The sequence below is a fragment of the Arabidopsis lyrata genome (genome assembly GCF_000004255.2).
Source record: "Arabidopsis lyrata subsp. lyrata unplaced genomic scaffold ARALYscaffold_2, whole genome shotgun sequence".
In the NCBI taxonomy this organism is placed as follows: domain Eukaryota; kingdom Viridiplantae; phylum Streptophyta; class Magnoliopsida; order Brassicales; family Brassicaceae; genus Arabidopsis; species Arabidopsis lyrata.
Window position 1 is genome coordinate 2,372,026 of NW_003302554.1, and position 13,170 is coordinate 2,385,195.

At 32.5% G+C, this 13,170-nt stretch overlaps 2 protein-coding genes across 2 annotated transcripts; both read right to left on the reverse strand.

Moving 5' to 3' along the window:
- Positions 1-1,541: 1,541 nt before the first annotated feature.
- On the reverse strand, positions 1,542-4,565 carry LOC9322593 (equilibrative nucleotide transporter 7). Its single transcript, XM_002888031.2, has 10 exons — positions 4,100-4,565; positions 3,647-3,715; positions 3,430-3,534; positions 3,169-3,324; positions 2,929-3,072; positions 2,740-2,845; positions 2,462-2,634; positions 2,212-2,375; positions 1,859-2,117; positions 1,542-1,771 (listed from the first exon to the last, which is right to left on the reverse strand). Exons 2-10 carry the CDS (start codon positions 3,680-3,682, stop codon positions 1,661-1,663), a joined length of 1,254 nt encoding a protein of 417 aa, XP_002888077.1. The 5' UTR covers positions 3,683-3,715; positions 4,100-4,565; the 3' UTR covers positions 1,542-1,660.
- Positions 4,566-10,333: 5,768 nt separating this feature from the next.
- Positions 10,334-12,631, reverse strand: LOC9324142 (nitric oxide synthase-interacting protein homolog). The gene is made up of 2 exons (XM_021034449.1): positions 12,239-12,631; positions 10,334-11,187 (listed from the first exon to the last, which is right to left on the reverse strand). The coding sequence occupies exons 1-2, from the start codon at positions 12,475-12,477 to the stop codon at positions 10,494-10,496; spliced, it is 933 nt and encodes a 310-aa protein (XP_020890108.1). The 5' UTR covers positions 12,478-12,631; the 3' UTR covers positions 10,334-10,493.
- Between the last annotated feature and the right edge of the window lie 539 nt (positions 12,632-13,170).

The following is a 13,170-nucleotide window of genomic DNA, read 5'->3' on the forward strand; positions in this document are numbered from 1 at the left end:
CGGCCGACAATCCAGACCAGTGAGAATGGCAAATTCTCTTAACGAAAAACGGAATGGCTGACCGGCAAAAATAAACCATAGCTCGTGTTTTTTCCTTGTGTAGACGCCTCTACACAACATCTGATGTACTAATTTGCCGGAAAACGAACATTTGCGGACAGGAAGCTGAAACAGCGGGCCAAAGCATGAGGCGCGGAGATAATTTAACTCTTTCGTCCCTTCTAGGATTTCGACGAGATCGAGCAGATACTCCGGCTTTGAATAAGCATTAATACGTCCGAGAGGCGGATAGCAGTCAGTGGCGTAGAGCCTTTTCGGAAGTTTGTCCCTAATTACTACCGGGATCTCCGGTCGCGGCTGATATGGAGAATTTGAGTGGGTCGCGGTTGACTTGGCGGAGACAAAAGGGTCGTCGTCGTCTTCAAAGGAAACCGGGCGCCTGGAACTTCCAAGCGGAGACTTTTGTTTCAATTTACTGGAGGAGGACTTCATCTGCGGCGGAGGAGAGAAAACAGAAGAAAAAATTAAGAATTTCTTTGAAAATCGAACAGTGGAAAAGGAGCATGCAGATGGACAGAAACCCTAGAAATTGGGGACGACACGATTAAGTCAAATTAGATGACTACGAACCAATAATTAGATGACTACAAACTAACTTGTGATTAATCAAGTATGAGGGACAAAATCGAGTGTCAGTTACATTCAAAGAATCTGCCGAAAATGGTTTACCGTAACTAACTTCCGATGAGAGGAGAAGGAGAAGAAAGAGAAAGGGAAAGTGAATGAGAGACGAAAGCGGTTACACTTCTCGCAGGGGAGAGAAGTTTGTGGGGTGTAATTTTGCACGGGTCTCGAGGGTTAATAGGGAAACGAGAAGGTGCGAATGTCAACTCGTTGCCAGGCGCAGGCGGGAACTGTCTGTGAGGGCAAAATTGACAATTCACAGACAAATGTGGTATGAGTTGAAAGATGGAGAAGAATGTGGTAGATCTTGAAACAAATAGGGAAAATGTGGTAGATCTTGTAATTTTTTCAATATGTATCCTCCAACCTCAATATTACATATTTTTATAATTTATTTGATTGAGAAAAATATACTCAATGCAACTAGTTGAAATGATCCAACTGAACATAACTTGTTACACCCACTAGTTACATTTGAAATAAAAGTAAATTTTAGACAAAGCCTGAAGAATTAATTTCTTAAAAACACATTAAACCAGTGGAAGTCCCCTTGGCCCATTGGTTGACCAAAGGTTGATTAATGCTTCTGCACTAAGAGTTCTGGGGTTCGAGTCCCAGATATTGCGATTTATTAACAAATTTGCAGATTAATTGAGGCAAGTGTGCAGGAGATCTCCAGCGATGTACAATTATAGCTGTGCGCCAGGATTCTACGCAGAGAAGGAAGTGTCGCTAGGTCGTGGATCATTGAAAGTATTCATCAAGATCATGAAGAAAGAAGTGTAGTCTGTTGTGGATCTACTAAGGATCGGCAGAAATTGTCAGTTGTAGAATCGTCTATGTAACAGTTTTCATAATTTGTAATTAATAATAAATCTAGACGGTAAAAAAAAAACACACATTAAACCGTTAAACGTAATGAGTTGAATTTAATAATTTTGCACTAAGCAGCAAAAAATAAATAATAGTTATATCTTTAAAAAGAATCGTTGCCAATGAGCCAGAGCCAACCCAAACAAACTCCAGCGAAGATCCCTCCCAATAGAAACACACACATCAAATTCCCTAACGCATTTGCTTCGGGTCCCTATACAAATTTGATTGAACCACAAATCAACATAACCGGTAATATAAAACCAAATCGAACCGAGATTGACTATTGTAAGTAACTTACATTGTAACCCTTTGGTGCAGTGCTGAAGATACAAACGGTTAAATAACCGTTACTCAATCCCAAGAAAGAGGTGAGGAAAAGCATCCATCCTTGATCTGCGTATTTAGCGGTAAAGTAAAAGGCCGGGACGAGCAAGAAACGTGCCACAACGCAGACCGTGATCCATTTCCTCGACTCTAGTGCTAATCCTTTGATCGAGGGAATGAACCTTGAGATCGCATCCCACCCGTTATACATGGCTACTAGAACCGGTGCATACCTTAAGTTCAACACATCAAAACATAAATAGTAATATTTTTATGTAACTAACAAATATGAGAATGGAGTGGTTTGTTTATGTTAATGTTGCATACCAATCGCCCAATCGATGTTCTCCTGTGTTCTCGTAAAGAAATCCTGGGAAGATCGATAGTGTCACCACGTAAATCAAGGATAGATTTATTCCAAGATCTATGTTTTGCCGAAGTAACTGCTTCTTGGTTAGTTTTTGGATCTTGGACTCGTCCATTTGGTGAACCTTTTATGAGGATCAAAATTAAAGAGAGAGCTGAATTAGTGAAATAAAAAAAACCGTATCGGATATAAAATATAACCGGAAGGTACCTGTTCAGCTTGCTCTTGGAGGCCAGCTGCGGCCAGATCCGCAGAAACGGTTTTGGCTCCTTCTTTCGCAGCTTTGGTGCGGTAGTATTTCACGATAGGGAGTTTAGCAAAGACTAATGTATATAAAAAGACACAGGCTAACTCAATCAATGTTGCTATTCCTATGAACAACACTGCGGAAAAAAAAACACACATGATGGTTAAATTTAGCTTAATTAAATTGTATAATATATATGTAACAAAAGTTAAAATTTAAGAATTTGTTGGAGAGACATTACAAGCGCCTTTTCGAAGACCATCAGGCGATTTGTCGAAGATTGCTTTCGTAATAAGCCTTAATCCAGATGTTAGAGCTCCAGCTATGCCTAAACCAGCCATGAACGCCTGATAAAATAATCAAACATTTTAGCAAGTAACAACATAAAGTTAGATGGATATTACTATTGCAAAAAATAACAAGTTTTAACCTGGATGAAGTCGGGGCACATGAAGGACAAATCTCCAACCATTGCACCTTGTACAAAAGCATCAGCGAGCCCGAAAAGAGCAACTATCAAACATAACACCACATATGCTACTACGCTTCCACTGCCATGCGAAGCAAGATCCAACTTCACCAACCCAAATCAAAATAAAAATCACAACTTTATATTTATAAAACCGACGTTACAAAAGAAAGAATTAATAAGACAATTGAGAGTACTTACAATGATGAGACAAAAGGTACTAACGGTATAAATGCTGTACCCCAAAATGTTACGAAGTCGAGTATTGAGCTTAGCTTCTTTAGTAGCAAGTGTTATTATAAACACATTCGCAACCAATTGGTAAACTATTGTTAGCACCCTCGAAGGATGATATTTCTGTTGTTAACCAAGAAAAGCAAAAGAACACATATCGAATTAAACTGATATATATATCGACTGAAACGATTTATCTTAATACCGAAAAATTGCTTAGAGTCATACCGGGAAAATTTGATAATAGTAATCAGTGATGGTCAGCATTGCATTCCATGCCACGAGAGACCCTACTCCAAGGAAACAACACACAAGTCGTGCTGCATTCTTGCCCTGTTCATTATCAAATTTATTTCAGAAGTTGCATATATATACACTATACATGATAATTAATATGTAATATAGACTTTATGAATGATTGGTTAATATGAAGGTGTACACTAACCTCGAGCCTGCTAGGGATATCCTCTGGATTACTCATCGGGCAATCACAAATCCTCTAAACCTTGAAAATCTTCAAAACAATAGTAGAATATATACATTTTATACTTACTAGAAAAATAATTTCGTCCATTATTGAAAGTACTAACATTTCAACTTCTTAGGGTTTCTTACCTATGTATAAACTCTAACTTTCTGAATCAATTTCTTCACAATTTTGAGTATTTCACAAAAAAAAAAAAAAAAACTCCCGATATTCATAATTCCTTTTGATTCCCCAGTAAATATTCGTTCGACGATTAGAAGTTCAAAGAAAAAAAAAGTTTACTAAGAGATAGAACTTGAGTAAGTTGGATTATAATTATGGAACGAACACATGATGCTTTAAGAAATTGAAGGTTAAGATCATTGATCAAAGATAAAGAAAAGTCTACGAATAAGAAAAAAAAAAGCTAACCTTAAGGAAACCTTCTTCAAAGTTGGCAGGGAACGATGTAAGAAAACCCCAAAAACCTATGAGGCTATGAACATGAGATATTTTATAAAAAGATTCTTGATTTCCGAAATCATTGGATTTATCTGATTAGTGAATCGTAACAAATTTCATCCGAAAATGATTCGTTAACAAAAACAAGCGAGAAACAAAAATTGGAAAAAAGATTCATAAGTAATGGTGTAATTAAGAAATTTCGGCTCAAAAATAAAATAAATCTGATAAAGAAGGGAATATATCTTTAATTTAATTATAGAAGATTTGGTTTTACTCCGCTAAATGCGTGTGATTAATGAAATATTATATATAATTATAAATATTTGTTTGTTTGAAAGAAATTAGAAATTAGATTCTTATGGTTGAAGATTGCTTTGTTTTTTTTGTTCAACTGTGGTTGAAGATTTCTACTTGTTTTAGGATTTTCAGTTAAATTTTCTATTAATTTACCTACTATATTAATATATTTCTTAAGATTATATGTTATTTAAGACAAAAAAAAAAAGAATATGATCCTAATAAATATAACTATTAAATTTGATTGATTTCTTTTGGTTTTCAAATCAATTTGTTAGCAATTGCAAAAAGTGCCCACCAAAAAAAAATTGCAAAAAGTAATCTAGTAACTGCACCTAGTAGCAATGAAGAAAGTTACCTAAGTCATTAATGAGTTTACTTTAATGATTTTAGTTTTCATCTAGCTGTTATGAGAAATGTAATTTATATGTAAACGTATACTGTATATTACATTCGTAGTCACATGTCTAGACTAGACCCAATTTTCTCTGTTTTAATCCCATATGAAACTATTACTTTTATAAAGAGTTGTTGGGTTAAGTTTTTTTAACTAAACCCAACAACTTTATGTTCAAACCAAACTAAACTAGGCAAATTTGTTTTGGTGATTCTTGGTTTCTTAATATCTTGGTAATAAAACATCGTATTATATCGTATGGCCGGGCCGGTCCAAAGGTTTTTAATGTCTAAAGTCAAAAAAATCTACTTGATCATTTACAAATTAATATATAGAAATTGTTACAAAGTTTGGCAAAGCAGGGATTGAACTCGCCACCTTATAAGGATAATTAAGACAATGACAACTAGACTATAAGATTTTTACACGAATTTGATGTCCCTAACAACTAAAATTTATTTAGATGTGTAAAGCACCAGTTTGCTGGGATTTAGATATGGATCGGCATTGTAGTACGATAAGACTGCATTTTAAACTTAAGGAATATTTATAAGCTTATGGAGCTAGAGAAACTTTGAGAGCAACAAGTTCACAATTAAACATCGACGACCACTAGTACTATTCATAAATCAACTAAAATGTATAGTACTTTTCTTGGCTCTATATTAACTACATTAAAGCAAGTAAAATTCATGAGTAGATCTCTTGCGGAGAGGGTAAAAGGCTTACCTCCAATTGTGAGAGCATGCAACTCTTATGAATGGTGTTCCAATTGTTTCAATGATTGATCTAATAAGAAAAATAATAGTCTAACTATATTATACAAAAAATAATAAGCAAACTAAAATTTATTAGAACCATATCTTTTTTATTAGTGTTGGTTAAGTTACGGAGGTGATGCAAATACAAAAGAAGGTTCAATTTAAGAAAAGTATTAAAACAAAATATTTGATTGATGAATTCAGCCGTTCATCATAAAAATACTAAAAACAATATGATAATGAACAGATTTATCTCAGTCAACATAAAATCGTATTTGTGATGAACCAAAACTTAGGGACGAAAATTCCATTGAAGTTCAAAGCATCTATAGCCTCAATTGTCCCATGGTATCTGAAGCATTTTCCATTAAACTCTAGAGTTCTGTTGTTCACGTTTTTAGTTCTTAACTAAATATATATTTTAATTACTTTTTGTTTAGTGAATGGAAAAATTATCAAGAATTTAAGCAAAGTTTCTTTTTGGGATATTTTTAATCAAGATATATACTTTAATGATTTAAATCATTTAATCCTAGAAATTAAAACGGATCAACCAAAAGTTTAACACAAACCCCAAACCTAAAAGGAAAAGAGAATCATTGTGATTAGAACAAACAAACAATCGCCGCATCATAGCAACAAACAAAACAACTAAAAAAGAGATTAACCTAAATCAATAAAACCCTAATTAATTTTTACATGAATATTTGTCGCATATCGTAAGTAGGGTTAGTAATCGCTGCTTCATTGCTTCCCTCTCCGCTACTGCTTTGACATGCCTATTCATCGCTAAAACTGTCTTGATATAAAGTTTCCGATTATTAAAACGATCCACAGAAGATAATGCTTGTGACATCGAAGTTAGATCGAATGCACTTTTTTTCTTTGTCGGGACATTAGTCTTCACAAGAAGAGCCTTGTCGCTTGCGTTGTTGATAGCTTCTTTGAGGGAACTTAGATCAAAAGAAGAACCTCCATCATCGTTGATCTTAATTCTTCTTTTTTCGGAATGTCTTTTGGATTCTGGCTTCATCGTTTCGTCAAAAGTAAACAATAGGTTTAGAGAGAGACATGAAAGTGAGATATATAGAAGATGTAATTCGTTTTGGGCCATATTACGACCCAAACTAGGCCCGATATATGTTTTCGTGGTGAAATAGATTACCCAATAACATTAGGTCAAATAACAATAGATCTTTAAGGAAATTGGTGGAGATAAACTAAAGTTAGTTTCCATTCTTTGTTTGCGCTAGTTTTAAAATTTGAAATATTTTTTTGGAAAAAAGTATCATTAAAATATTTTTAGATTCAATACAAAAACTGAATACCCTAGATATTAGGAAATCTCAAAACTTTATTGGGTAATAAACATCAATTTCTATCTTCTTATTTTAATTACATTTTAATTAATAATAAAATTATCTAGAATTTAAGCACATCATTTTCATTTTTTAATCATACCTTAATTCTAGAAATTAAGCCGGATCAATTAATTAAGAAATTAACTTAAACAAAGAAAATAAGAAACCAAAAAAACATTGAAGAAAATCACGAATTACTTTTCATTTTTAATCAAAGATATTATACAGTAAATCTAGAAATTAAAACGGATCTCCAAAAAAATATTAATTTAATGTAAGGTTGGAAAAAAGAAAAAGAAACAACTGAAAATTATCATTGTTGTGAATGAACGACAATCACCGCATCAAAAAATATAAAATATAAAATAAATGTTTAAATATAAAATCAATTTTTGATATATAACGATTTTTAATACTAAATAAATGTTTTATTTTTAAGAAATTGTTATTTTAATATTTTTTAAGGATATGTTATCCTAAATATTTCTTAAAAAATTAATAATAAATATTCTAATATTTAAAAGTGAATATTCTATCACATGAAAAGTTACCCGAACTTGTGCCTATTTAGGTAAATAGTTTAAACCTTTACCTTGCAATTGAGTTCATATGTTTAGAGTTTTGGATTTTTTTTGCTTTATATAACATGATAAATATTAAGCTATAAACTTTATCATATTTTTAGATATTATCTTAATAATTTTTAATAAACCATCCTTCTATTAAAATAAATATATCATAATTAATATTTTTTCCGAATTCAGTTTATCTTAATCTCCAAATTTCAAATTTAGTTTTGATTTATTAAAAATATAGATTCTAACATAAATCTGGAAAAAATATCATATTACATATATAAAAATGTAGTTTTTATTTAAAATTAAAAAAAGAAGAAGATATTTTTCAAACTAAAACTCATAATTAGGATGGTTTTCAAAATGTCCCATTTTATATATATATATATATATATATATATATATAAAATAAAATTATCACTAAAATAGTATTTGGATTCTCCATTTAAACAAAAAAGGAAAATGTAACATACATACTGGATTCTCTAGATTTAAGGAAATAAAATCTTCAAAAACTTAGATTGGATAGTAAACATGCATTTAAAATTTATTTATTTAATTAATGAGAAAATTACCTAGAATTAAAGAGGAGCATTTTTTATTTATAATTAAGAGATTTACTCTAATTTTAGAAATGAAAGTAGATGTAAATTAATTAATAAATTATTGAAATAAACCTTTTAATTAAAAAAAACAAATTATTGAACTAAATAAGAAAATTCAAACCTAAAATTGAAGAGAATCATCATGACATTAACAAACGAAATCATTGCATCACTATAAGTACAATCTTTGTGCCAAACTATTAAAAAAAACATGAATAGTTACATCTACAAGTTTACATAGAACAATTTACATTGTAGTTGCTTTTAGGAGTAACTGCAAGAAGACAAACAGTTAGATAGTTTTTAATGAGGCTTATATGAGCATGCAAATGATCTCGATAATACTTCACCAGTGGTAGCTTTTGAAGAATATGTATGTTGAGAAAAATGCAAATGAACTCGATCAACTTCGAAAATGCCAAGAATAGCATTGCAGTTGATCTTAAATTATTTAAAATAGTATAACTAATTTCAAGAAAAAAAAGCGCGCTGGCAAGTTAAATAAATAAGTACATAGATTAATATATAAGCGTCTTTTCGAAGAGAGTTTGGAGATCTATCGAATAACGCTTTGGTAATAAGCCTCAATGAAGATATTATAGCCTCGGCTATGCCTAGACCCACAATAAATGACTTAAGAAAAAATTATAAATCTTAGTTAAAAATAGTATAAATGAAACTTTTTGGTGTTATCAAATTTATTATAAGAAGAAGTACGAAAACCTGAATAAATTCAAAGCACATGAAAGATAGCTCTTCAACTATGGCACCTTCTACATGAGCATTTGCTATCGCAAAACATGCAACAATCAAACATAACACCATGTATGCGGAAAACTCTCATGCTCCTTAGGTTGCCAAGTCTAACTACAAAATTAAGGGGAAATTACATATATAGATAACTCTATGTATGTGTATAATTTATCTTTTTTTTAGTCAGATTTATATAATTTATCTAAAGAAGGTCTTTCAAATGAATTACATACATATAGAAAAATTACTCACAATAAACTAAAAAAGAGCGCCGATAAATAAAATCGTATAACTGATAATAATCAATGGTAGAGCCAAAATTTTTGTTTACAAAGGTCATATATATTTAATTATTTTTGTTAAATGATATATTTGAAGTAATTATCAAGAACATTTGATTTTTTTTACCTAAAACGAACCCATATAATCTAGTTTTCTTAATATTAAACACACACACATATATATATATATAGAATGCTCCACTTTCCAAAGAAAAAATATTTGTAGTTCATCATTCTTATTTTTAGTTGTATTAGGGACACTTTATTCTCATATTGTTTTTTTTTTTTTTTAATCAAAATATAGTATATTGTGTTCATCTTGACTTTTTCAAAAAATATATATGTTAAGAACAATTTTTTAAAAAAGGAAGCAAGAAAAAATTTGAAACAGGATCTCTAGAAAAGAAGAAAAAAAATCAATATCTAAGAATATGTTAGGAATTTTTAGCCATTTAAAATGAAAAAAAAATGGAAAGAAAGTAACATTTAATTGTACAAATGAACATGCATGATTGCATGATGCATGGTCAAAGGCATGGTTCGATCACTATCTTTTTTTTTTTTGACATCTTTGGATCGACAAAGCCCGATCCATAGCCAATCCCTACTACGCGGGGTAACGCGACTTAGTGGAGTTCGATCACTATCTATGTGGGTCATTATGGAAACTTTAAACAAAAAATCTAGTAAAAGTGTGATCATATGTTTTACTAAACGTCTCTGCCACACGTACAAATGAAATTAAACAAATATTAATACGTGCCTAAGAAACTATAAAATGAGATCATTACAAGCTGTTTTGTGTTTCAGATAAATTATTGGCTAACATTTTGGACAGCTCATGGAGTTTTTGTATCTTTGCAATTTTATATCCCCCTGAATTTGAAATAAATTTTTACCAAACCTTAGAATGTAAATTTTGGAAGACCACGAAACAAATTTAAAACATTCGACAGAAGTTTTGACTCTCAACTATCTTTTACAAAACAAAAAGTTTGAGTCTCAAGTCTCAACTAACTAAGTCTCCTAAGAGACTCGAACTAGGAGATAAAAAAATCAGAGAAGGATAACAAAACAGAGAGCCTGTCCATAGCCTAAAAGAAGAATATTTGAATTGATATATCAGTTAAAAGCACTTGACTTTTCTCTGTATAGGGAAGGGACACAGATATTGTCAAATAGGATCTAATCAAAAGGACGAAATCAAGAGCCAAAATAGAGAAAGTAGTGTCTTTTAGTTGTAGCAAAGGATACAGGCCATAAGGAGTGAAATGTATACAAAATCAAGGATACTTTTCTGTAATTGGAATAGAACATTTGTTGTGGTTACATCATGTCTTAACCGGCCTCACAAGCCCCAAACCAGAGCCACTACCCAAATGCTTGTACTCCTTAGCCTCAAGATGATCGTCGTGCTCAGCGAAACCTGTGCCTCCTTTCTTTAACCCAACCAAGTTCCTGTCCTTGCAAGGCTTGTCACACACAAGACAGACTTTGTCGACGGGCATAAACTTTTCAGCACACTTCTTGCAGAAAACATGTCCGCATGAGCTAAGTGCCACGAGGGACATTGTGTTGGTGAGAGTGACTTTGCAGCTCGGGCAGATGTAGGATTTATCATAAGAGCTTGAAGATGCTGATTTCGGCTTGTTCTCTTCTTCTTCGCTGTTGTCTTCTGTGAAACGAATTGCAAAGAGGTTCTTAAGCTTGAGCTTCTCTTTGCCCTCTGGACAGACTGTGTGAGTTTCTGGAGCATCTACTCTGACTGAAGCTGCTGGTGTAGCTGATGGGAGCCAGAAGGCTTTCATCGTTTTAAGCGCTTCTTCTTCAAAGGAAGTTGTCTTCACACTGTTCGCCCCATGAAAACCATTCTTGTCGTCATTGTGGTTCTTATCACTGTTTCGAGGCATTGCACTATGGTTTTGCTGATCAAATTCATCGAGCTCTCTCGCCTTTTGTAACATTAGCCTCTCTTCTTCTTCATCCTTATCTTGCTTCTTTTGAGACGTATGTGCAGCAAGCCTCCTAAAAACATCTCAGTACTACATATCAGTATCTTAAACATACAGAACAAAGATAAATCAGACACAAAATCGTTTAAAAAAAACGCAATCTTGAAAATCCCAACAAGTCCTAAGTCCTAACAAGTGAGGAGAGTCGGATCCAAAAGTTTCTACTCCAGCAGTTATTGATATACAAGCTCAAACAATCACATGCAACCATATGCTAACCCTGAGACCCGTACTCATTTAACCCAACGAATCCAATCTAAGCAAGTAGAGATAGAGACATGATCTGAGCATCAAAATCAATTTGAACATTACTTTAGTTATCACTCCATAGGTTTATCCAAGCTTTCATGCTACAACTCAAGTAAAGTTATTAGCTTCTCCTTCTCAAAAACTGTGGGACTAAAACTGTGAGACTAGTAGTGTAAAAACCAGTACTCCTTAAGGTATACTCAAAAGTCTTAACTCTTACCAAACAACCCCTACTCAAGCATTAAATTAAAACTCAGATCTTTCAAGGACAACTTGTTATCAGAGTAATGTTTACGATGTCGTTTCAGACAATGACTACAATGAAATCCAACGAATCTAATCCAAGCAAGTAGAGACCTGATCTAATCCATGACTTGATCTAAAAACTTCAATCATCTAATCCACACAAGATGTAATCCTATCTAGATCCTAAAGCTAGAAACTTCATGCTAAAACTCAAGTAAAGTCATCATCTTCTCCTTCTCAAAAGCTATTGGAGTGGGACTAGTAGTAACAAAACCAGTACTCCTTAAGGTATACTCAAAAGTCTAAGTCTTACTAAACAAACCCTACTCAAGCATTAAATTAAAATCAGATCTTTGAAGAACAACTTGTTATCAAAGTAATGCTTAAGAGACTTGATCTAATCCATGACTTGGTCTAAGAACCTCAATCATCCAATTCACAACAGATACATGAGGAATTCAAAGCTAGAAACTTCAATGACAATCCAAAGTGTTGATATTTTCATAAATACATAACAAAGGAACTTAAAAGTTGCAAACTTTGAAAGAAAAACTCCAAAAAGTTTATACCTTTGGATATCTTTCTTCTGAGCAAGGAAACATTCGAGGATACACTCTCTGCAAAAGACATGACCTTTATGGCAACACATCGGATCGATGAAAGGCTTCAAGCAGAGAGAACAAGCATCAAAGGGCTTAATCGAGTCTTTCCCCAATCTCTCTCTCTGAGTTCCATAACCTAACTTCTTCTTCTCGTCGTAAGTGAAATAGGCAAGATCATTGTTGTTCTTCGAGTGTCTCTGCGGCATATTGGCGACGAAGATTGAATTGGGTAGAAGACGAATCAGATGTCTGAATCGGAAACCCTATTTTTCTCAGATTGGAGAATTTGGGGAATTGGGTTTTCCAGTGTTTCGCTCTCATGTAAGTCGGCTATGTTATCACATCCTTTACCGTCCGATATGAATCTAATCTAACGGTTCTCTAATTATTACCACTTTTTGTTATGTTTTTTTGGACTAGGGAATGATATGATAACAAAAAAAATCATTGTTTAAGAAATTTACATATTGTTCTTACCAAAAAAAAAAAAGATTTACATTTTGTTATGAGAACATTGATAAACAATAAATTTCAAAATATATTTGGATTACTTCTCAAAAAAAATTTACTCTAAATATATTAAATCTATATATACATTTTTGGAACACTTTTAGTAAATAAATCATGGAGTTGGGAAATATTTACAAATAATTTTATTGGTTGGGTTGGCTTATTTTAATAATCAATGTAAAAGAAAAGTTATGCTTGTTAAATTATTGTTATATATATTCACTTAATCATATTAACTCACGTCAAGACAATTCTATTACAGCGACATTGATAGATTTAAGGATCTTAATAAGGTTAGCAGCCCCGACTTAGAGGGGTGGGGTGGAGGTGCGACGGTCTGGGGCTTTCTTTTTTAAAAAAAAAAATTTCATGTAAAAAAAGCCTAAATA